Raw genomic sequence first — 24584 nt, forward strand, 5'->3', positions numbered from 1 at the left:
AAAAGTCCAGCCATTGTTAATATAATGAGAATGGTTTGCAAGACATCACTGTAACCTGGCAGCCAAGGAAAGTGGACTGGAATGAGCATGTGTTAGCAATGATGACTTCACTGTACTAGCCAGTGGGGGCAGAGTAGATACCATTGAGTGGGCATATATATTGTGGGGCCATCGCATTCAAAACAACTGAGAGAGTAGAGCAACGAATCCATAACAAGTTTTGTGTTAAGCTTCAACATTCCTCCATGGAAACTATTCAGATGATTCAGAAGGCCGCAGCTATGGATAACTGGTGATTGGCAGCATCATCACAACAATGTGCCCACTCATGCATCACGTCTCATGTTTCGTACAGTTTTTTGGCAAACCATCAAATCACCCAAGTGACTCAGCCCCCCTACATCCCAGATTTGGTGCCCTGTGACTTGTGGTTTTTCCCAAAACTAAAATCACCATTGAAAGGGAAGAGATTTCAGATGATCAGTGAGATTCAGGAAAATACGACCTGTCAGCTGATGGCGATTGGGAGAACTGTGTGAGGTCTCAAGCAAGATGCCTACTTTGAGGAGGATGAGGCATCATTGTCCTATGTGCAATGTTTCCTATAACTTGTATCTTCTTCAATAAATGTCTCCATTTCTCATATTACATAGCTGGATACCTTCTGGACAGACTTCAGATACGCAGAAGGAGTGAAAAATGAATAACAGAACATTTATATCTTATTTTTGCAGATCTTGATCTTCATTCACGCCACAAATATTAAATCCCCATAACAGGTATTACCCATGAGCACCTAGCTCTAATTCCAACAAGCGTGGAGAGTATGAGTAACAGTTTGCACTAGAACTCCTTTGAAGACTACTGCATATTTTTTGGAAGGGGGAATATGCTGACAGTATTTGGGACTAGAAAGTGAGCTCCTTGAGGGATGTGATATTAGTCAACTGTTCTGGGTAAGAAGGGAAGAGGTGATTTTTCAGTTCTTCCACGATGGGGTGTGAGGAGGAGGAAGAGAGAGAGGGAGAGTAGAAGCAGACCTAGAGGAATGGGGAAGAGCTGAATTACATAAGATGTGCTCTGCCCCTGTGTCTCCTCAACTCTTCAGAAAAGATACTATCACATATATAGTCTTTTCAATGTAACAGCCATATGGTTTTTAAAAAAATTCTTACTCGAGGACATTTTTTTTCATTGTTTTGAGAGGATGAGAAGGAGAAAGGGAGGGGGGAGGGGGAGTGGGGAGAGAGAGAAGATGAGGGGGAGAGAGACATTGATGTAAGATAGAAGCATTGATCAGTTACCTCCTGTCCATGTCCCAGCTGGGGTTTGAACCTGCAACCTAGGTATGTGCCCTGAATGGGAATTGAACCCACAACCTTTTGGTCCATGGCACCATGCTCCAACTGAGTAACACTGGCCAGGGGAAAATAGCCATATGCTTCATATACATATACATTTACTCTTCACAACAATTCTCTGTGGCTCACAGAGATTGAGTGCTGGAGCCGGATGGCCCTGCTAGAAGTATTGATGGAAGGCTGCAGAGAGGGGGAGACACTGCAAATGGGCTGGAACAGTGCAGAGGTTCAGGGTAATGACATTCTGTGGCATGGAGGCAACGCATGTACACTCTGCTCTGGAGCCAAAGAAAATTTGGTGTGGCTGTGAGTCATTATACCCAGATGAGTGGCCCAGCTGAGGTGACCAGTGGGGAAAGGCCTTATGTACCATCTCCCGTGAGATTCACACTGAGTATCAAACACACACACACACACACACACTATCCTTGTGAAGTCTTGTACTGTAAAAGGGAAATAGATTTTTTAACAAAAAAATCATTTCTAATTATATAACCACAAGTATGATAACTCACAAGTGTGATAAATACCCTGGAGGAAAAGGGCGGGGTACCACTCAAGGGCCTCATCTTGTCTGGGATGGGGCCTGAGAAGGCTTCCTGAGGAAATCATAAGGTAGGACCTGACCAGGTGAAGAACAGGGCTAGGACTCAGTAGAGCACAGTGATACAATGGGGCCAGGCATTTCCAAGTACCAGTTGCAAATGGCCAGAGGCAGGCAGATACCTGATATTCAAGGGCCCAGTGAAGCTGGTGTGGGGTGGTGGGAGAGGTGGTGCCGTAGAGAGAACAGGGCCACTTTAAAAAGCTGAGGATATTTCTGCCATGTTAAGGATACTGGTGCTCAGCCTGAAGGAAAATCATTGAAAGTTTTGTTTTATTTTTTTTGTCAGGGAGGCAGGATGATCAGCACTGCATTTTAAGAGGATGCCCATGGCAACAGCAAGATATATGACAGACGGGAGAGGCCAGGATGTGCAAGGAATGACATTCACAGCCTTCGATGCGTGTGGTGGAGACTGAGAACAAGAACTGGACTCCCAAGGCATCCCTGAGGATGGATGATCAGTGTGGGCTGCGAGCGTAGGCACAATTTTGGCTGGCTCTCTTAAAAGAGAAAAACTGCATGATCTCCCTGATATGTGGAATCTAAAAATGTCAAGTAAATAGAAGCAGAACAGAATGATGGCACAGACATGCTGGTGGGGGGAGTGGGAAGATGCTGGCTAAAGGTGTACAAAGTGGCAGTTAGGTAAGATGAGTAAGTCTGCAGGTCTAATGTACAGCATGATGACTTGAGTTAGTAATCCTCTTTGAATGCTGGAACTTTGCTAAGAGAATATATTTCAGGTGCCACTGATCACACACAGAAAAGTGGCAACTATGCATGCCAATTAGTTTGCCTGTAGCAATCATTTCCCTCTGTATATGTATGCCAAATCCTCATGCTGCACATCTTAAATACAAATTTTATATAAAAAAATTAAAGGAAGAATTGAAAGCTAATCATATGGAGGTGACATGACAGCTGTAGGGCAGCTGAGGCTCTACAGACAGGGTTCAGAGAGGAGAGAGTAAAGGGACAATAGCTGGTGGCTGACAATTCACAGAGCAGAGGGCACTGACAAGGCCTGTTCAGCTGGGCGAGTCACCGACTTTCACAAGCCTGGAAATGCAGCTTTCTACACCCTACAGGTTCAGCTTTCTGTTTTCTCTTGAAAGAGACAAGGGCCTAGCAACATTGGCCCATTCCTCAAGGACAACAATCGCTTGGAGTGGCAAAGTGGCTGCCTCCTGTAGGGGAGGCATCGTTTATTTCTAGTTTACCACAGTCCCTCCTGGGCTTACTTCACTCACCAAGGGGTTATAGCCAGAGCAGGCTTATATGAAGGCTGGTGCAGAAACTAGCTTTCAGGGACTCGGGAGTGGAAGGGAGATAGAGGGGGCTGGAGCTGTGAGCACAGTCACCCTCTGTGATAAGCTCAGAGGTGTAGAGAAGGAAGAGTAGGTCCCTTCAAACCTGTGCTAAGGGCAGGCACAGGGCACTCTGCCAACGGAACCTGGAGAGGATGAGGGCACAGTGCCTGACCTCAGGCAGTTCACCGACTAGCACAGAAGCCAACACGGCTGCCTTATCGCAGGAGGAGGCCACTTTGGAAAAATGCCACTCGAAAGCCACAAAATGCTGGCAGCTCTAAAAAGGGGCAGCATAAATCTGCTCCTCCACCCCACTCTATTAGCAAACCAAAGATATCTAGCAATTAGATATTTGTTGTTAGAGGTCTAAATAAGTGTTTTAAATAAAATATTAACTTAAAAAGCACAGGTGTCATAGCGTTTTTCAGAGCAGCAGCAGTCTTGTTTACATGATCTTCCTGCCTCCCAACAGTCCATCTTTCCCTGCAACAGGTCACCTCTTGTAAATGTCACTGGAAACTTAAGCAGGTGAGTTTACATCACTTATCTGTGCTCTGTGGGTCTGCGAAGGACTACTGCCTCGCCTTTTTACTCCGCCTGTCTTTGTGGGCTCTTAGTGGGCTTTAGATATTGGTTTAAAATTTTAAGTGTTTAGCCTTTTTCTTTACAGCCCAGAGCTTTATGATCTTTACCCACTGAGGCTGTAACTGAGAAAAATCATCAGGGCTGGGCCAAAATTTGAGAGTCATTCACACAGAATTGATAGTCAAGGCCTAGTGGGACGATGAGTTGATCCCAAGGGCAAAGAGAGAGAGAGAGAAGGGTCAAGGGCAGAACCGCGAGAACTGTCTACTACAGGGTAGGATTGCTCTGCATTATCATCCAATGTCAAATGTCATCAAACTTCTAGGCAAGAGTACTAGGAAGAGAAAGGGCAGAGCCACAGCTGGGACCGTGGGTCAGGTAGGAGTGGCTCTCAGATCCAAGAGGAGGTTGTTGCCAGGAGGCAAAGGAGAGAGACCTGTGTGGTAACCCACACAGGTTCCCTGTAGGGAATCCTGGAAGAATCATAACTTGGAATTCTCGCACAAAGCAGAGGCTAGAATAGATTTTTTCAGTTATAGTAATATAGGTCTTCTGCTACATTGTGACTTCCTGCTAGTTTACGTGTGTAAATGATTGGAAGAAATGCAGTAACTGTAAGAGCCAGAAGTATAGTCCTTTTCTTTTTTGTTTTGTACCTTTATTTTTGGACCAGAAAGTATAAAGCCCTCTGGACAGGGTCATCCTTGAAACCTTATGGCAGTTTGTTGAGCTTGAACCTTAATACCAAGTCCCAGACACTTGGCAGGTGATCAGGACAAACTGTTGCCCAAAGGACACAGTGACTTACCTGCTGCAGCCTCTTTGTTTGGAAATAACTTGCTGTCAACTGCCACGCTGATGTCATAGAACACCTCATCCTCGTCTCGGTCAGCATCAAACTGGGGGAAATCAGGACAGACGAGTTGGGAACATGAGAACACATAAATCAATTCATTCCAAAATGAAATAAGCATGCTTCACGCAGTTGTATCCGTAATGAAGCAGGACCATGGGAACGAAAGCTCTTGAGTCCTTAATCAGACAGAGAGTTTTTTAGGCCAGACCTCATATCAAACAGAAAGGGGTATTAGGGAGTAAATTAAACTGGTAAATTAGGCAATAGTACAGTCAGTTATGGTTAAAAAATGTGTATAATGTTCTTAATTTATAAAGTAATTTTTTGTAAAAAGGAAAACTGAAATTTACTTTGTGTCTTTCTGGCTTAGTATTTTTTTAGTTTAAAAAAAAACTCATGAGCCCTGGCTGGAGTAGCTCAGTGGATTGAGTGTGGGCTGCGAACCAAAGTGTTGCAGGTTTGATTCCCAGTCAGGCCCCATACATGGGTTGCAGGCCATGGCCCCCAGCAACCGCACATTGATGTTTCTCTCTCTCTCTCTTTCTCCCTCCCTTCCCTTTCTAAAAATAAATAAATAAAATCTTTTTTAAAAAAGTCACTTAAAAAAAACTCATGAAAATATGTAGTTTTAAATCACAGGGTAAATGATTTTTTTCTCATATATTGTTAAAAAAAAAGAAAGAAACCCCAAACCAAATTTTAGTTAGCATTCTAGATACTGTAAATACTAATAGATGTATAATCTATAGACACTACAGATTTAGATGTAATACAAATTACAGAATTAAATATTTATTTTACCATTCTCTAAAACTTACAAAATTAAAAAAATTGTTATATTTATAAATCCTCTATTTTCTAAGCGGTGTGCAGTTTATCCAAACACACTTTTATCTTTTTAGTTTTTAAAAACAGCTTTATTGCCCTGACTGGTGTAGCTCAGGCTCAGTGAATTGAGCGTGGGCTTGCCAACCAAAGGGTCGTGGTTCGGTTCCCAGTCAGGGCATATGCCTGGGTTGTGGGCCAGTTCCCAGTGGGGGATGCATGAGAGGCAACCATACATTGAGATTTCTCTCCCTCCCTCCTTCCCTTACCCTCTAAAGATAAATAAATAAAAAATAAAAAAACAGTGTTATTGAGTTATAATTGATATACAATAAACTGCACATAAAGTGTAGTTCTGAAATCTGCATACATCTGTAAAACCATAAACATCAAAATGGTGAACATATCCATCACCCCCAAAAGTTTTGTTGTGTCTCTTAGAAATCCCTTCCTCCTGCCCACTACCAGGTAATCACCGGTTTGCTTTCTGTAACTATAGATTATTTTGTACCTTCTAGAATTTTATATAAAATAACTTTTACAGCATTCCATCCTTTTGTCTGGATTATTTCACTTAGCACAATTATTTTCAGATTCGTCAATGTTGTATCCATAGTTCATTTGTTTTCATCGCTGAGTTCTATTTCATTGTATGGATCTACTGTTAATCCCATTCTGGATATCTTTCAGCAGAGACATTATAGTTTTCATTTCTAGATGTTTGATTTGAGTCTTTAAAAATATTTTTTTCATGCCCTGGCTGGCGTAGCTCAGTGGATTGAGTGTGGGCTGCGAACCAAAGTGTTGCAGGTTCGATTCCCAGTCAGGGTACATGCCTGGGTTGCAGGCCATGACCCCCAGCAACCGCACATGGATGCTTCTCTCTCTCTCTCTTTCTCCCTCCCTTCCCTCTCTAAAAATAAATGAATAAAATCTTTTAAAAAATATTTTTGTCACTATTTATGGTCTGAACATCTGAGATACAATTACAGGAACTTAAATTTTTTTTATTGATTTGAGAGAGAGAACACATCAATTTATTGTTCCACTTATTTGTATATTCATTGGTTGATTCTTGTATGTGCCCTGACCAGGGATTAAACCCACAACCTTGGCATATAGGGACAATGTTTAACTAACTGAGCTACTTGGCCAGGGCCAATTACAGGATGTTAAATTTTAACATCCTTCTCTTCTAATTCTAACATTTGGTGTCAGTTCTGAGTCGGTTTTGATTGATTTTTTTCATTATTATGATCGTATTTTCCTGTTTCTTTTCACATCTGGTACATTTTTCTTGGCTACCAGGCATTGTCATTTTGACCATGTCAGATGCCAGGTATTTTTGTATTCCTATAAATATTATTCAGCTTTGTTCTGGAATGTAGTTTAATTACTTAGAAACAATTGGATCCTCTCAGGTCTTGTTTTTAAAGATTTGTTGGGCTCGACCAGAGCAATGTTTAGCTCTGGCCAAATATTTCCCACTGTAGAGACAAGATTATTCTACGTCCTCTCCCCAGTGCCTTGTGAATTAATAAATTTTTCGGTCTGACTGGTAGAAATAGTCACTCTCTCTCCTCCAAGCCCGGTGTGAGCACTAGCTACTACTGTTCCCACTAATTCTCTCGGGTGATTTCTCTCCCTCAGGTTCAAGTAGTTCTCTCACATGCATGCACTGATTAGTTCTCTGCTGAATACTGAAAGGGAGCCCTCTGCAGATCTCCAGTGGTTTCTGTGCACTCTCACATCTCTGATACTCTGTGCTCTGACCTCTAGCCACCTTGGTCTCTTGGACTCTCAGCTCCATCTGCGCAGCTCACAGAGTGCACCAGTCTTCACAAGGCTTCCTTCTCCTGCACTGCAGCCTGGAGACTCTCCAGCACTAAGCTGGGGCAATGGCAGGGCTCACTGCACTAGTTTCCCTTCTCTCAGGGAATCATCTCATGCCCGATGTCCAGCATCTTGCAAATTACATACATATGTTTGTTTCATGTGGGAGAGAAAATCCAGTCTCTCTTATTCCATTTTTGTCAGGAGTCTCAATTCTATTTTTTTTTTTTTAGGATAGAAATAACCAACTTTATTTTATTTATTTATTTTTGGAGAGGGGGAGGGGAGGGAGAAAGAGAGGGAGGGAAACATCAATGTATGGTTGCCTCCAGCGCACCCCCTACTGGGGACCTGACATGGCCTGCAACTCAGACATATGCCCTGACTGGGAATTGAACGGGCAACCCTCTGCCTCGCAGGCCAGTGATCAATCCACTGAGCCACACCAGCTGGGCAGGAGTCTCAATTCTTTAACTTTCAATCTTAATTATTATCTTGAAGATACTTAGGAAGATTCAAATGATTTACTCCTTTATATTTTTTCTGCTGAAGTGTTTGATTGTTTTTATTATTTTTAATCCACACCTGAACATATGCTTATTGAATTTTAGAAAGAGAGGAAGGAGGTGGGGGGAGAGAGAGAGAGAAATGGATGTGAAGGAGAAACACCAGTCGGTTGCCTCTTGTATGTGCCTTGACCAGGGATTGAACCTGCAACCTAGGCATGTGCCCTGACTGGGTATTGAACCTACCACCTTTTGGTTCACCAGACAATGCTCTAACTAACTTAACCACCTGGCCAGGGCTGAGGGGTTTCATTATTTTTAGTGAGGGAAATTTAGTAACTAAATTAAACCTGATTTAGTTTCTTTGCCTCCCCTTACACAGTTAAAACACATCTATACAGTGCTTCAAAGTGTTTCAGGGGTGTCCAACATTTTGGCGTCTCTGGGCCACACATTAAATACACTGCAACATGTAATCACAAAAAAAAATCTCATAATGTTTTAAGTTAATTTATGATTTTGTGTTGGGCCTCATTCATTGCCATCCTGGGATGCATGTGGCCCGTGGGCTGCAGGTTGGACACTGCTGGGTTGTTCGCTATGTCACATTAGCCTATGGGAAAGGAGAGGCAGGCAGTTTTCTTTCTATTTTGCAAGAGAGAAAATATCTACTCAGAGATACTACAGCTTTCTCAAGTTACACAGCTAATAGGCAGGAGAACTGGCACCTGAACTGAGGATGACTGACACTTTCCATCCTACTAGGCTGCAGAGACATTACAGTAAGACAAATACAGCCCTTCTGCTCAAGTACGTGTTAACACAGACTGTTTGTTTAAAAGCAATGGGGGAAAAGCGTGTGGTGGTCACAGGGCAGATACAAGGAGACCATGAGGGCACAAATAGTGCTATCTGAATGCACTGCTTTCTAATGCATATACCATGGCTGCTTATTTATTTATTTACTTATTTATTTTTAACTTTTCACATAGGGTTTACTATAAGCCTTCAGAAGGTCACCTTATCCAATCCAAAAGCTATCTTTAAGTGCCGTGGATCGCAGCCAGGGGTGCAAGAATCTGACTTTCTAAAACAGGTAACAACAGTTGAAAAACTGGAACTGAAAGCAAATAACTGCAACAAGGTATTCATTTCACACAAGCTGCCTGATCTTGTTGAGTGTGAGTACTAGGTCCGGCTACTCAAAAGAGCTGCCTCCCCTTCCTTTGGGTTCTTCTGTGGCACACTTGGACAGAGAAGGTTAATCTAGCTAATGAGCCCACGTTCCACCTGGACACAGTGAAGACTGAGGTATAAATGGAAGCAGCAACTGGTGCAGTTCGCCTGGCCAGGGGACGTGAGAGAGGACGTTCAGAGGTTAGGCTATGGAGCATTCAGGTATTTCTCATTTTACTTCAGTGCGATAGCCTTTTGCGGTTAGTGAAAGGAAGGTAAACCTGGATGTTACTATAAAACTTAGTTTAACGAATATTTAAAGAATTCAAAAATTTTTTGCCTCTCTTGTAATTTAGAGCTCTTCTTATGTACATTGTACTGTATGCAAACAGGGTACCTAAACAAAACTTTCGATCCTTAAAGCTACATCCAGGTTTATGACAGTAATTGTGTTTACGTTTTATGATGTCAAGTATTGACAAATGTTCTATCCCTGTATTAAATAGATGAATCCATAGATGTTTTTGTGGTGGGTTTATTTCCTACAATGTATACTCTCAGTAATCTTACATAAATTATTTATCATTGTAAAGTCAGGAATGGGGAACAAAATTGAGAAAATACTTATCCATTTTTAAGACCTGTTCAGTACTACCAATTATAAGGCCAAATGGGGGAAGAAAGGAAAATATATATGATACTCAGGAGGGTACCTGCAGTGTCATTAGCTGCATTGTGCAAAGATCTTCTGGTATAGTTGTAGAGAAAACATTAGAACAAATGAAGACAGAAATACACATTTTATACCATTCGATTAGCTTAGGGCTGTTTATTTTACTTTCAAAATAACCTGTTAACTATCATCATAAGGGGTAACATCTACTAAGAAGGGTATTGTTTTCACTTTTTCTTGGACTTTTGAGGGATGGTGGATCCCTTTATAAATGAAAGGGCATACACTTATGTTTAGCCAGGGATCCCTAGAGAACAGAGCCTACTGACAAAACTCATAGGTGTGAACCTTTATTAGGGGTGGTGTGTGTGTGTGTGTGGTTGCACATTTGAGAGGGAAAAAGAGAAGTGAGGCAAAAAAGGAAAGAAAGTGAATTTAAGATAGTACATTACCAAGCTGGGTACCAGCTTTACAAGAAGACATTGCTGGTAGCTCGGTTTCCAGAAAGACTAAATGGACCCGTGACATCTCAGAACAGTGTGATGGGGGAGGAAGGGGGAGGCATTTATATGCTGGCTCCTTTCAGTTTTCTCTTTCACTGGCTCAACTTTTCCCTAACAAGGAGTTAGGGCCTCCTACCACTTCATTTTTCTGTTGCCTGGCCCCTGGGGTACCACTGGGAAGGCAGGCCCCCCTCCCTAAAGGTCAGCACAGCATCTGATCTGGACCTGCTGAAAGGAACCAAAGCCCCTGTGGGTCTGGCTGGGCCTGGGAGCCGTCTGTGCAGGGCTCCCACATTGGTGGGGACAATGAGGTGGCCGGCTAGAGTAGTCAGCCCCAATAGAGGTGCCTGGCTGGCCGGGCAGTGGTGGGCAGGGCTCTCCATTCAACGAGCAACTGAGGCCTGGTCATATGGGGCCAAATAAGTCAGGGCAGGCTTGCAGATGGAGCTCTCCTAGAGCTTGATCTGAATTTGCTTCCCTCTGTAGCAGCTGTCTGCCCTTGAGCAACTTATTTCCCTTGTGCTTAGTTAGCATCTGTATTATGGGTTGTGGTGAGGCCTAAGGAGACGGTATACTTAACACACAGCGCTGAGCTTGACATGCACTGTAGCCCTTTTTCTTTTCTCCTTGGGTCCTGAGGGCTGAGGGAGCATATCCTATTAGGGATCTTTGATCACTTCTGTACTTTGGACACACACACACACACACACACACACACACACACACACACATTTTTTTTAAACTTGGAAATTGAGGAATAAGTAATATAAAAGACCTCCTAGGAATTATTCTATCCACTAATGGATTTGAACAAAAGATCTGTTTAGTTCCAACACAGATTAAAGTATCTGACTGTTCAATATAAAAGGCAAAATGCAAAAGGTAAAACACCATTCATAAAAGCATATTTGCTGAGTAACTACTGTGTCCTAGTCTCCACCTGACAACTCCAAAGCTTCTGGATGATGAACAGGAGCCCTGAGGAAAGAAGGAGACAGTCACAGAGACAGCTCAACTCTGGGATCACCCAGATGCAGCTGAAGCTTGTTGACTCCTGCATTAGGACAGAATTTAGCCCAGATTTCCCAGTTTTACAACTCCAGAACTAGCATAGGACTCTTCCCTACAGTCTTTTAGCAGAAAATGTGGCAATATAGTTCTTAGAGAGTCTTCTGGTTGAGGACTATCAGAACAACCGCCACTTAATTGGCAAAGATTTTACAAAATGCTAACATTCAGTGTTGGAGAGGTTGTATACATAGGCAGTGGACAACCAGCTTCTAAATCATCAGATATGTTACTTATCTTTGATTTTGCACCAACCATACATATCAATGGTTTCAGCCAGGAGAACCTTTCAATTTTGTGTACCCCGTCTCCTTGCCCCATCATTTAGCAATATTGGGAGACAGACACTGGGGCCAGGGGACTCCTAGTTAAGGATGCTACTAAATGTCCTACAATGCACAGGACAGCCCCCTCCAAACAATGAATTATCCAGTCTAAAATGTCAGAGGCGCCAAAGTTGAGAAACCTTCACCTATATCAAAGGCATCTTAGCAATGTTTCTTTAGTTTTTTTAAAAAAGGTTTTGAGCCACAAAAGCCTGTAATGTTAACTTCAAAATACAAAGAATAGTAAAAGTGATAGTACTGCAGGGGCGGCATAGGTAAAGGGTGAAAAAGATTTTAGGACTAAAAGTTTATTTACATCTCACGGGTCAGAAGCAAGCCTCAGTGGGCAGGCGTCACCTTGTGCCACGAGGCAGGTGATGTCTGTGCGTGCTCCCTGCCCTGAAATTCTGTGATCAGATGAGCACTGTGTCTCTCCGGTGACTTGTGATGTACTGTCTAGCAATCTTGACAAAGCTCTTTTTATTCTGAGAAGAAGAACTCACAGAAGACACGGTCTGCATAATCTGTTTTGTGTCCTTTAATAAGAGGACTGGGGAGGTCAAATGGAAATTTCAAAATAAAATGCTTTCCAAATTCCCTAGTTCATTCAAATGTTTAATTTGAATAACAAATGTTGTAACAGCTTTCAAATTCATACAAAATTTATCTAGATTAGGAATGGAAATTATAGTATAAGGAGTAGGATCCGTCTGAGGCACCACGCTGATGGTTTGCATTTTTAATGGCAGAAATGAGTTTGTGTTGTCTTTTGGCTTTCAGGCTGCAACAGGCTGCCCAGATCTGCTCCCCAGAGACAAGGATTTCTACTTTCTTACCTCTGTTAGCTGCAAATGTTAGGTCCATAAAACATCCTAAATGTACTTGAAAGGGAGTATATCAGTTCAGTCTCTCTTTCCAGATTCCACCTTTTGTTAAACTTAGGCCTGTCTCCAAGTTTTCTGTCCCATTATTTCAGAAGGAAATAAATTGGCTCTGTTATTAGTTTCGCCTCAGTTTTATATATCCCGTAAGTATCATTCTCTGAGCATCAAAGCAGCTTCTTGAATTTTTTACTACTCCCCAGTTTCGAGTAAGGGATTTCAATTAAGCATCCTCTCTACCAGTGGCTTTCATCACTTGCTATTAGACATCCCTCAACATGCAAGTAACTCACTTTTCAAATTTTCCTTTTAAATTTTTTTTATCCCCATCTGAGGACATCTTTTCACTGCTTTTAGAGAGAGGGAGAGGGAGAGGGAGAGGGAAGGAGGTGGGGAGGGGGAGATAGAGAGGGGTGGGGGTGGGGTTGGAGAGAGAGAAAGAAAGAAACACTGAATGGTCACTTTCTTGCATGTACCCAGACTGGGGATGAAACCTGTAATCTGGCTATGCACTGTGACTGGGAATCAAACCCACAACCCTTATGTCTACAGGATGACACTCCAACAAACTGAGGCACACTGGCCAGGGCTAAATTTTCTTTTTTATAGGTTTAGGGACTTCCCTTTACATGTTTTTTTAATCATCAGTATAGAATTGTTCTATTTTTTCACACTTATCATGCCATGAATTCATGGGAAATGGGTTCCAATAGCTCAGGCTCCTTTCCATTGGTTCTTACAAAGTGTGCTTCTCTGGGTAGAGCAGGCTGACGCTTCCCTTGAACCCAGGTGCCTTTCTCTTTGGCTTCCTTCTTTTTCTGATAATTTTCCTTCACATGTTTCAGGAAGCTATCTCGACTCTTAGAGTGCTTAATATGCTCAATTCGTACATCAATTCTCTTGGCAAAAATCTTGCCCTTAACTTGTTTGTTCACAACAATGCCCACTGCATGTTGGGTGACACTGTAGACTCTTCCAGTTTTGCCCTGGTGACAATTGTGGGGCATTCCTTTCCGAACAGCGCCCACTCCCTTGATATCTACATTATCACCTTTCTTGTAGATCCGCATGTATGTAGCCAAAGGAACAACTCTGTGTTTTCTAAAAGGCCAGGAGAACACATAACAGGTACCTCTCCTCTTTCCCTTTGTGTTAGTTATTTTCGTGAATTACTGGAAGGTGGCAGTTCTGGCTGAAAGGCCCATTAAATGTTTGATTGTTTGGTATTCTTTTTGTCCAACAAAAATGGGAGGTTCCACTAAAATAGTAATAATTTTAAAAATGTGCGGTAACTGGAGTGAAATTTGTATTTGTCAGCAGTGGAGTAATGATAATTTATATTATTCTGCAGACCCATGTTTCTAAAGCTTCATAATTAATCACAAAATGAGAAAGAGAAACAGCTAAGTGGATGTGGTGGGGATGGGGAGGGACAATACTCTGTCCGAGGAAGCCAAGCCAAAACCATGTTTCGATGAGCAGAATCCTTATGGAATGGCCCTGCTCAACCGAGATGTGCAGAACATATTTCCTAACAATGAAAAAAAAACAAACCATGAAAGAAGACAGCTCTCAAAACAGACATGACAGGTATGCTAAGTGATGAGAACAGAACACTAGAAAGCTGTAGCTATCTGACTAAAAGTTTCTTCTTTTCTCAGCTTCTTGTACAGAATCTTTATTTCACTGGATATTTAGATTGTAGACAGCATCTAGAATTTTGCCGGGAAACACTCAACACTATTAAGAGATTTCAGAGAAAATGGTTGCAATAGTTATGAGGTGTTTCAAGAAAAAATTTCTTCCTTAACTTGAAACCTTAACACTGCCATAATGACTGATTTGTCCTGCTATAGAGACCTAGAAAAGAGGCCTGAATTCAGATTACTTTGATTCCCCTTGCTATGCTAGCTCTGAAGACATATTTCAGGATCTTCATCAGCACTCAATAACAAAAGGACACTAAATAAAACACAAAGTAATGCTATTTTTAAGCATCTCTTTTTTAAAAGCATTTTTTAAATCCTCACACAAAGATGTTTATTTTTTCTTGATTTTTAGAGAGAGAGGAAGCAGGGTGCGGGGCGGGGCGGGGGGGAGAGAGAGAGAGAGAGAGAGAGAGAGAGAGAAACATCAAAGTGAAAGAGAAACATCGAACTATTGCCTCTTGTACATTCCCCTACTGGGGCTGGAACCTGCAACCTAGGTATGTGCCCTGACCAGGAATCGAACCCACAACGTTTTGGTGTATATGACAACACTCTAATCAACGGAGCCACCAGGCCAGGTCTAAGTATCTCTAATGTGCCATGCATTCTTAGAGGTTTTTTGTTTTATACTTTTATCATTCCCTATAGTATGATTAAAAAGAGGTGATATTACCTTCAGATGCAAACACTGAGCCTCAGAAATTAAGTAACTTGTCCTAGGTCATGTAGGTGGTTGAACCAGGATGGAGTCTATATCCATCCACATGGAACTGTGAGCCCCAGCACCCACCCAGGCTGTGAGGGTCAGCTCACAGCCTCAGATCTTAGCTGGGCACTTGCAGAGCAGATCAGGGCTTTCAGGAGCACTCTCAGGACAAACCACAGAGAATCCTCAGATGCTAGGCCACGCTGGGTCCAGATGCAGTATACTCAAATATTCTTGATCTTGTTCTCCATTTTGGAGTCATCGTAGGTGATTTCATTTCTCTGTGGGATATGTGTACCATGCAGGGTGGCTGTGGTTGCTGGCAGAAAAATCACCCTGTGGGCTGGAGCATCAGAAGGAGCAAGGACAGGCCAGGTGGACCAGAAGAGGCAGATGACATCCCAACTCCAGATACAGACCTCTCAGGGGAGTCTTTAGATTAAAGCTGTCAATTTCACAAGGAAGCTGGCTACTACCCCCCAATCCTCTTCATTTACTATTGATTCTAGTTGTACCCCCCACAGTGGTCTTCTAAAGCTTCTCTCTGCAGACAGCACTGCCTTTTAGGTTGTTGAAAGGACTAAAATCATCTAGTGTGGATTTTGTTGCTTTCCTCTCATTGCCTCTCAATCCTCCCTCAGCCATCAAAGAAAGGGTAGGCCTTCCCTCCTAAGAGCCTTCCTGGTGCTGGAGAACCGATTTCTGATGTGGATCCGTCTCTGGTTGGCACTTCCTGTAGCAGCTGCTGTGATCCTGCCCCAGGGCTCCAACCACCGGCACTCAAAGCGTGGCCTGGCCCTGCTGCTTCTCCCACATCCCAGCCAGGGCTTCAGCTCTGCCCCTGCCTGAGAGGCAGCAGTCCAGACTCCTTTCTCAGAGCTCCTTGCTCTGACTGTCTCATTAAGGGACCGTAGATCCAAAGCCAGGCCACCCACAATGAGGAAGAAAGAAGCTAGGCCTTAGGTCACAGCATAAGGTTGTTGACGAGAGACAAGGACCAAAGCGTAAATCATCCGAGTCAGTGGCGAGAATTGAGATCTGGGACGGTTCTTGAGCTGAAGGGCAGGCAGTTGCAGTAGTTGATTATTTAAAATGTTCAGGTTTAGGTAGAGATCTAGACAAATAGCCTCATTCTGAGCATGTCCAGATCATGAATGAGTATGAAGTGACCAATATTTTGCTTGCTGGATTGGAGATACTGTGATAGAACACATTCACAATTAAGTTGTTGAATGTGGATTTTTTAAAAAAGGCCAAATTCATAGAAACAGAGGGTAGAATGGTGGTTTCCAGGGGCTAGAGGCGGGGAAATGGGGAGATCTTGGTCACATGACTAAGATTTGGGGATCTGATGTACAGCATGTTGACTATGGTTAACAACCGTATAGTTGGAAGTTGCTGAGACATATCACAAATGTTGCCACATACACACAAAATAATTATATGAGGTGATGGTGTTAATTAACCTCATTAAGGTAATCATCTCAATAAATCTGTGCATTCGATCATGTTGTACACCTTAAACTTATACAATGTTATATGTCAATAACACCTAAATAAAGCTGGGTAAAACTGAAATAAAATTAAGCTGCTGAATAAGTTAGTAGACGTCAAAAGGATTTACTATTTCATTGGGATGATATTACTATGTGATATATTGCTTCTTATTCAAAAATAAATGAAAAAATAGATTGGTTGCCCTGCAAGTAGATTGATAAAATGAATTTTGTCAAATAAACAAAGTTTTAGAATGTGTGTTAGAATCAATATAGATTCTATCCAATCCCTTATATCACCTCCATGATGTAACTTAATAAAGATTTACTGAGTACTGACTTTGTGCTCAGTATGTTCCAGGCACTGAAAATACATAGAGGGAAGATTAAATCATATCAGCTGTTCTGAACTTATTAAGGCACCAATCAGAACTAAAATACTTTGAAAAGACTTGATAAAGAAAGGTTAAGAGAAGAGAATGGAGAAGAAACTGTAAGGTACACTCACTGTAGACAAGAACCACATTGTGCAGTTCCTATTTTTTCTCCAACTTCGTCTAGCAGTGTTCTGAGCCCAGCAGTGAGACAATAAATACTCATCAAGCTGAATTAACCAGAAAATTTAATTAATTAAAATACCCTTTTCTTTCTTATTTTCTCTTCTCTCCTCTGTGCATGCCAGCAGTTCAAGAGGTTGTATAAAACTACAAGGTGGTGGGATAAAGACCGAAACCTTTGCCAAGAAAGCTTCCAAATTAAAGAAACTTGTTAACAGCCTCAGAAGTCAAACTTCAGCCTTGTGTGACATCTGGTACCTTTCCTAATTACAGGCTCCATTCTCTCCAGTGCTCAAGTGTCTTCTGCTGCAGGGCCTTAAGTGGTACCCTGAAGCCTGCGAAAAGACGCTGTGCTGCCAAAAAGCCAGATGTGTGACTAGGGGCTAATTTAGGCTCTGGAAAGATCAGGCTCATTCTCTCTTTTTAAATGTATTATTTTCAGTGGAGACCAAAGTCCATGAAAGCCTCAGGGGAAAAAAGTGCAGCCTGAGAAAAACAAAATTAATGTCAACTTCAAATGCAGAAAAGTTAAGCTGAGAAAATCAAAATTGATGCCAAGTCAAATGCAACCTTTAGGCTTATAGAAAGAGCAGCTTTGCTCACACAAAAGCAAAGGCAATATGTCAGCTTTTTACAAAATGACCAACTGACTTGGTAGAACATCTAGAAAATGTATCACATCCCATAGCATGACTTTCCTTCCAAACAAAACTCTTCCCTTATCATAAAGGAGACAATTCACTGTTTCCCCAGCAGCCTAGGGGACCCGCCGCACACTCGAACTCTCCCAGGATGTCTCTGGTATGTATCTACTCCTTTCTTCTACTGCAATCCTTCACTGCAGGAGCAGTGAAGGGAGAAGCAGACTCTCATATTTACCAGCCCCCCCCAATAGTGGATGAAAAGAATATTGTTGAGGGAACTCCAGATTTAGAGATTACTTGTTGTGGGTATTCTCAGGTCCTGTGTCTTTTAAAAGCTGTGAGTTACAATCAGTTTCTGTTCACTAGTAAATTCTCATGGCTGGTTTCCATTTACTCAACAAATATTTATTGAGTATTTAACATCTGCTGTGGGTATTATATGCAAAGATTTTTTACCCCAGTATCATATAATATAATAGTAAGGATTGTGTTTTCATCTTTTATGAATGTTCTCTCCCCGTCCAAGTAGGAAGTTTTCTTATAGGTAAGTAAGAAAGTGGCACTACTGAATGTTTGGAAATTTTGTTAATTCATTCATTAAAAAATACTTATTGTGTACCTACTGTATCCTAAGCACTGGAGGCTCAGTGCTCAGTAAAATGGGACCCTTGTCCCTAAAGAATTCACAGTCCAGTGAGGAAGATATTAATTTGAATCATAACACTAACAGAAAATAAAAAAGGGCTGGAACAGGGCTACATCAAAAAGTACACTGGAGATCAGAGGAGAAGGAGTATTAATTGGTCTCTTTTCAGAGAGGAAAGGGCAATTCAGAAGGAAGTATAGGGTGGGTGGGAGTAAGAATTAAAGAAACTAATAAAAAAGACAAGGCATTTGACCCCAAAATATTCAGAACTCATAAATGTCCTTGTCTGGGTTATTGGCTGCCCCACCAGATCAAGATATTCTTCTTTATCTGATAACAATTTATGACTCAGAAAATATTCAGCCAGATCAACACTATTTTTTATCTGGTAGGAGAATCAGGTTTCTCAATAATGTGAACAATGAAATGTACTGTTTGCTTTGACCTCATGTGATGCTCCAAGGAAGTGATGAGGTAGAGAGTGAGACTCTTGAGCTAGAGCATTAGATTCAAATCCTAGACTGATCATTACTAGTTTAACTTTGGAGGTATTACTGGTTCTCTAAGTGTCTTTCCTCATCCATAAAGAGGTGAGGACCACAGTGCCTATGTCATAGGGTTGTAGATTGCTAAAAGGCTTAATTAAGAGAATCCATGGTTACTGTGCTGGCACACAGTAAATCTCAAAAGTGTGTTACATGTTGCTCTACTGTGGGAGCAGCAAGTGGCTGTCTACATAGAATCACATTTTCTGGGAGCATCTGAAAATGAGATACATTGTCTTAAGTCTCAGGTGATTTATATCACCTTCTGACAACTTCCTAGATCTCATGATTGCTTTTGCTTTTTGAAAATCCTCCTGGTTTATATTTATTTTATAAGTACCATTATAACATTGATAAAGGAAATAAAGCGTAACAGCTACGAATCCCTCCAATCTGCACCTTATTTTCACTTTTCCACAGTCTCTTCTGACCCAAGCACAGTCACCAACCTAGAGGAGGTGTTGTGCAAGTGAGTGAATGAATTAATAAATGAATTTATCTCAATAGTTCTGCCTCAAAAGAAGTATAAGGTATTACAAGAAGCATGCCCTAAAAACTAGACTGGATTTGTGTTCACCCTGAGAGCTGGTAATGTCTGTATCATAAGTGCTTTCTTGAATTTTTAAATATTTTCAAAGAAATGCCTCCACTATTTCCTGGTTGGGAAGCAATGGGAGATTGTAGGTAAAGTAATGAATTTGGAATGAGAAAGTACAGCAATGACATTGGTACTAGATCACCCTAACAGTTCTCCACGGACTATAAACAACGGTCTTTTGGCCACTAAAAGGCCATTTCCTTTTGGCACAAAATCATGACCGACTTAGCTGTCTTGTCAGAAGAGTCGTAATCATTATTATGAATGTGCAGACTCTGGTTCTGCATTTGCCTTGTCACAATTAACACAGCTGGATGACAGCTGAGGGGCTGGACATCATCATCTGGGCACACACTGAAGAGAAATCAATGTAGCTTCCCTTTTCAAAATCCAGATATATAATTTGTAAAGATTTGTAAGTAACCAGATACTTATCACACTTGAAGATAATATTAGCATTCATTTAAAATGTGTTATTTTAAGTGTTTCCTTTATATATCAAGCAAATTACAAAGGGATTTGGCTTAAACTTGGAGTTGGTTATTTCATATATGGCACATAGCTGATCAGTAATTACCTTGAAGAAGAGTGAAACGACTCTTTAGAAAGGCCTCAAATGCGTTAGAGCTTAATCTCATAAGATTCATGGGATTTTTGATTTTGGAAACTCAAGCTTGGGAGGAGTGCTGAAAAATAATAAACATCTATTTAATCTCATACCTTCCATTAATATTCATAGCATATTTTAACTACAGCCAGGCCTAAACATAAATAACCAATTTATAATGTATAATTATATATCTGTATATTCAATGGTCAACCTATTATATAAGAGACAAAAAGACTGGGAATCTTCTGGATGTTTCAACCAGTTTGCATGATCCAAAGATTCTAAAAATTCTAATTTTTATTCAAGAACCATCTTGGAGTCTACATACCTGGCCTTTTAGAATGAAGGAGACAGGTGTTAATTCCCTCTTCTAAAAGGAAAACAAAGCTACTCATATAAAAGTATATATAACTCAAGGATTAGTGGTTTTCAATATTTGTTTTACCCCACTTATTTTACCTTCCTCATTGCTGAGCCTTTGGTATAATGAGGAGGTTAAGAGAGTGGGCTCTGAAATCATCAGCTATGTGGCCCTGGAGAACGTATTCATCTCAGATCCTGCAGGTGTAAAATGGTGCATGACAGTTCCTGTCTTACATAATAATCCATGCATGGTGTCTGCACATGGAAAATGTTTTATAAATGCTATGTTATTATCTATTTCTTATTACCTAGTTCTTCAGTGTCTTTTCTGTTGCATCTACCTATGTGTTTATTCACCCATTAGCTATTTAATTGAACACCTGCTGAGGACAGGCACTTCAGTCTGTCAGTCTGAGAGACAACTCTGACAGTCTGAGAATATTTTACATGAGGGGAAGGTACTAATAGAGACAAATATGAAGTCTGTTCAAAAGGTATCCAGCAATGTAATAAGAAAAATAGAGATATATATTGGAGAAGATTCAAGATACAAGAAACTTTGTACACAGGACAATGAAGCCTCAGTCCCCTTGGGACCTCACAAAGTTCTCCCAATCACCATCAGCTGCCCTGTCATATTTTCCTGAATCTCATCAATGGTCTCAAGTCTCTTCCCTTTCAAAAATGATTTTAGTTTTGGGAAAAGCCAGAAGTCGCAGGGCACCAAATCTGGGCTGTAGTGGGGGCTGAGTCACCTAGGTGATTGATGTTTCACCAAAAAACTCTGCATGAGACATAAGTGGGTGTGGTATCGTGATGAAGCTGCCAATCAGCAGTTGCGCACAGCTGTGGCCTTCTGAACCATTTGATTAGTTTCCACAGAGGAATGTTCAGGCTTAACGAACATTGGATACAGATTCATTGCTCAGCTTACTTAGTCATTTTGAATATGACGGCCACACAGTACACATGCTCACTCAACAGCATCTACTGCCCCCACTGACTATACAGTAAAGTCATTATTGTTCGAGCATATATATTCCACTCCACTCTCCTTCGCTGCCAGGTTACAGTGATGTTGTACAAACTGTTCTTGTATTAACAATGGCTGGACTTTTTCCAGATAGACCTTGTATATGTACAAGGTTGGCACACCCATTCCCAGCTATTATGAGTGTTGGCTGCTAGTAGCCCACCCCTGGGCTCTTGGTGAATGGGTGCCACCTGTGAGCAGCCCCCATCTCTGGACCATCTCTGTGCAATTCCCCCATGGAGCTGCTGGTGAGATCAGGCTGAGGCTGGGATGCTCCTGAAACCAAGTATTTATCTGCCTCCTTTCCCTGTCCTCCCGTTTCCCTGTCTCCATGGCAGGTGTCTTCTGCGAGCACTCCCTCAGGAGCCCCTCAGTCTCTGCTGCCACAGAATCCAACCCAAGACAAAACATGCCCATGTATTATTTACATAAAAATTTTAATATCACAGCTTTCAAGTAAATGCATCGGTAATGACTAATCAGAATTTTCTTAGCTCCTTTAAAATACATAAATAAAACAACCTATTGTTCTTCTAAAGTGACTGAATACATACTTTTAAGTATTCTTATATGTCCTCACTCTGCCTTTGCTTATTATCTTGGCTTATTTAGAATTTCCTTAAACTTTGAATCTAAGAAATCATGCTACATATAAACAGAACAAAAATTTTATTTAAAAACTTAAACATAAGAAATAAAAACAAACCCAAAAAGTTTTTTTTTATTTCAAAACTGAAATTAAAACCTTCTTTTTTTGCATGCATTGTTAACTTTTATCATCTCCCTGGGTCAGTATCTATTCCCCATTTATTTATTTATTTATTTATTTTTTACTCATCACAAGTTTGTGATTCTGTGTAGGAGCAGGCTGTCTGCTTTGTAAATTCTGGGCTGAAATGGGTTTTTCCACTCTCACCTAAGTGTCCAGCGCAACAGTTTTATCAGCTGTTCACTGATAATTGAACATTTACCAGCTGTTCACTGGTAATGAGGCCAGCGAAGATCACACACACACACACACACCTGGAAAACCATGTCTCACTTAGTAAAACATGTGCTCTGATCAAAACTTTCAAATCTTTTTTATATAAACCATGACAAATAGTGCAATTATGAATAATTCTAGATGAGTGTGTGGCGTAGGTGTTTCGCACTGTTAGAGGTCATGCTGTGTCAAGTAGCTTTTTTTAAAAAATGAAACTAATTGCAATGTCTCTGGCTATATTTTGTTTACTTGTTTGTTTTGTTGATTAGGTTCTACTCAAAGGAAGGGAGTGGTGGGGGGAAAGTGAAGATAATTGTACTTGAACAACAGTAAAAAAAATAAAAAAGAACAAATGAAACTAAGCTCAACTGGTTGTAACTTGGTATGATAATCAGATAAGAACAGAATGAACTTAACATTCTGCAACAGTCCCGTCAAATGGCTTCTTCTTCATAACTGTGATTGGTCGTTCCTCCAATCACAGAACCACAGCGTTGAGTCAGGCCTCGAGCATCCAGCCAAGGCCCTCTCCTCTCCCTGAATCCAGACAGACCCGTGCTCGAAGCCCACCTGCCCTGTGAACCATAGTCTATTTTAAAAGAACTTGAGAGAAATTGTGGTTTCAAAATAATAACAATATGTTTAAGTAGTAGGAACTTGCAATTATTTTACCTCCCCAAATTCTCCAAATTTCTTATTAATCATACTATCAATTTCTTTAAAAAGCAAAAGTTGTATTCAGTTACTCTATCTTCCTCTTTTCTGCAGTCATCGTCTCCTTTCTCACTACACCTTCCTGTCACTTTTCTACACTTACGGAATTCAGCATTTCTGCTATGCCGTGCAACCTCTGTGCTCCAGGTAATGCTATTTTTTTCTCCTTTCTTCTTTCCTACTGTGAAGCCCAGAAACTGTTCTTGTGGTAGCCGTAGCTTCATCTACTTTCTTTCCCAGCATTTAGAATAAGAATCTGCAAATATCTTTTCCACATATTTTAAAATTGAATTCCTTCCTTTCCAATTATTCCTTCCCAACTTCCACTATCCTCTCTGGCAAATGTTATTTTGACTTACACCAATAGTGCATTACATCAAAGTAACTCCACAGCTTCCCTCTGGAAACATCAGAAAATCATCTTTACGGTATCTAGCTTCAAAAAAGCACAGAAATTCCAAACACAGACCCTTATAATTCAGGCTTTGGCTTAGTCAAAGAAGCCAGTTACTCTGATCAATGCCATAAGCTTTAAAGATCCTTAATTATGCTCTTTGATTATCATGAAGTCTCTGTTTTCCAGACAGAATATTTCACTCCATGAGCTAGCTCCTCTTTGTGCAGTCTTCCCTTTGTCTCTAAAAACTTTCCGTCACATTCCCTGATATTCTGGATTTGCTTCCTTAATTTATGGTCTGTGATTCAACCTGTCCATTGAAATAGCGACTCTTCTTGTCATCCCACTAAAAAGGCCTTGACACTTTCCATTCTCCTTTTGGCCAAGTGGAGAAAGTTCAAGGCTGTAATCAATCTTCTTGCTTTTTTTTTTTTTTTTTAATAAATCTCATCCCTCCCACACATTGTTTTCAGTAGTACATAACAACTCAGGCTTTATGTAGCTGACAAGATTTTAAAAGTGTTTCTCCCCCACTTCATTCTAAATGGTCATAGTTTCCCATACAAGAGGAGTGCTTATGGTGAAAAAGATAAGTTCCAGAATATGAGGGGGTGGGGAGAATATGGATGATTGAGGTGATGATAGTTCAGAAGAGAATACACATTAATTTGCTCCCTAAAATGTAGCATTTAACAGGGAGAGAGAATCTGACTGCCAATTTACTTGTCCTTCCCTTTAAAGACAGCCATTTGTTAATATAGCAGCTTGACTTTTACCATGAAATATGGACATCACTTTAGAGATCTCTGGGACTGATCTGAATAAGCAATTAATGCCCCAAACTTCTGATACTCTGTTTGAACAGTTATGAAAGAAAAAGTAGTCATAGAGTAGAATAAATGGGATTCAAACCTTGAGTCTGTTAAGGCCCTGTTTATTTATGTAATGACAATGGAACTTTAAAACAATATGATTGTTAATATGCCATTATGTCAGAATGGATCAAGGAAGAGTAATACTTGTTCTTGTTTAAAATGGCAGAATAATAATAAGCAGCTGAGAAATCAGTGT

At 40.9% G+C, this 24584-nt stretch overlaps 2 protein-coding genes across 3 annotated transcripts in view; both read right to left on the minus strand.

The window, feature by feature from the left end:
* Positions 1-24584, minus strand: part of AK5 (adenylate kinase 5) — a 207089-nt gene that overhangs the window by 94989 nt on the left and 87516 nt on the right. For both annotated transcript variants that reach the window (XM_045835572.1, XM_045835571.1), the window contains exon 7: positions 4672-4762. In XM_045835572.1, the coding sequence (XP_045691528.1) occupies positions 4672-4762 (91 nt within the window). The remainder of the gene's footprint in view (positions 1-4671; positions 4763-24584) is intronic.
* On the minus strand, positions 13188-13664 carry LOC123816554 (60S ribosomal protein L21-like; the record flags this gene model as incomplete). The annotated part of the gene is made up of 1 exon (XM_045835573.1): positions 13188-13664. A coding segment is annotated over one exon (477 nt), but the record flags the coding sequence as incomplete, so codon positions are not given.

This window comes from Phyllostomus hastatus, unplaced genomic scaffold, assembly GCF_019186645.2.
Source record: "Phyllostomus hastatus isolate PE091 unplaced genomic scaffold, TTU_PhHast_1.1 phas_contig_209, whole genome shotgun sequence".
NCBI lineage: Eukaryota > Metazoa > Chordata > Mammalia > Chiroptera > Phyllostomidae > Phyllostomus > Phyllostomus hastatus.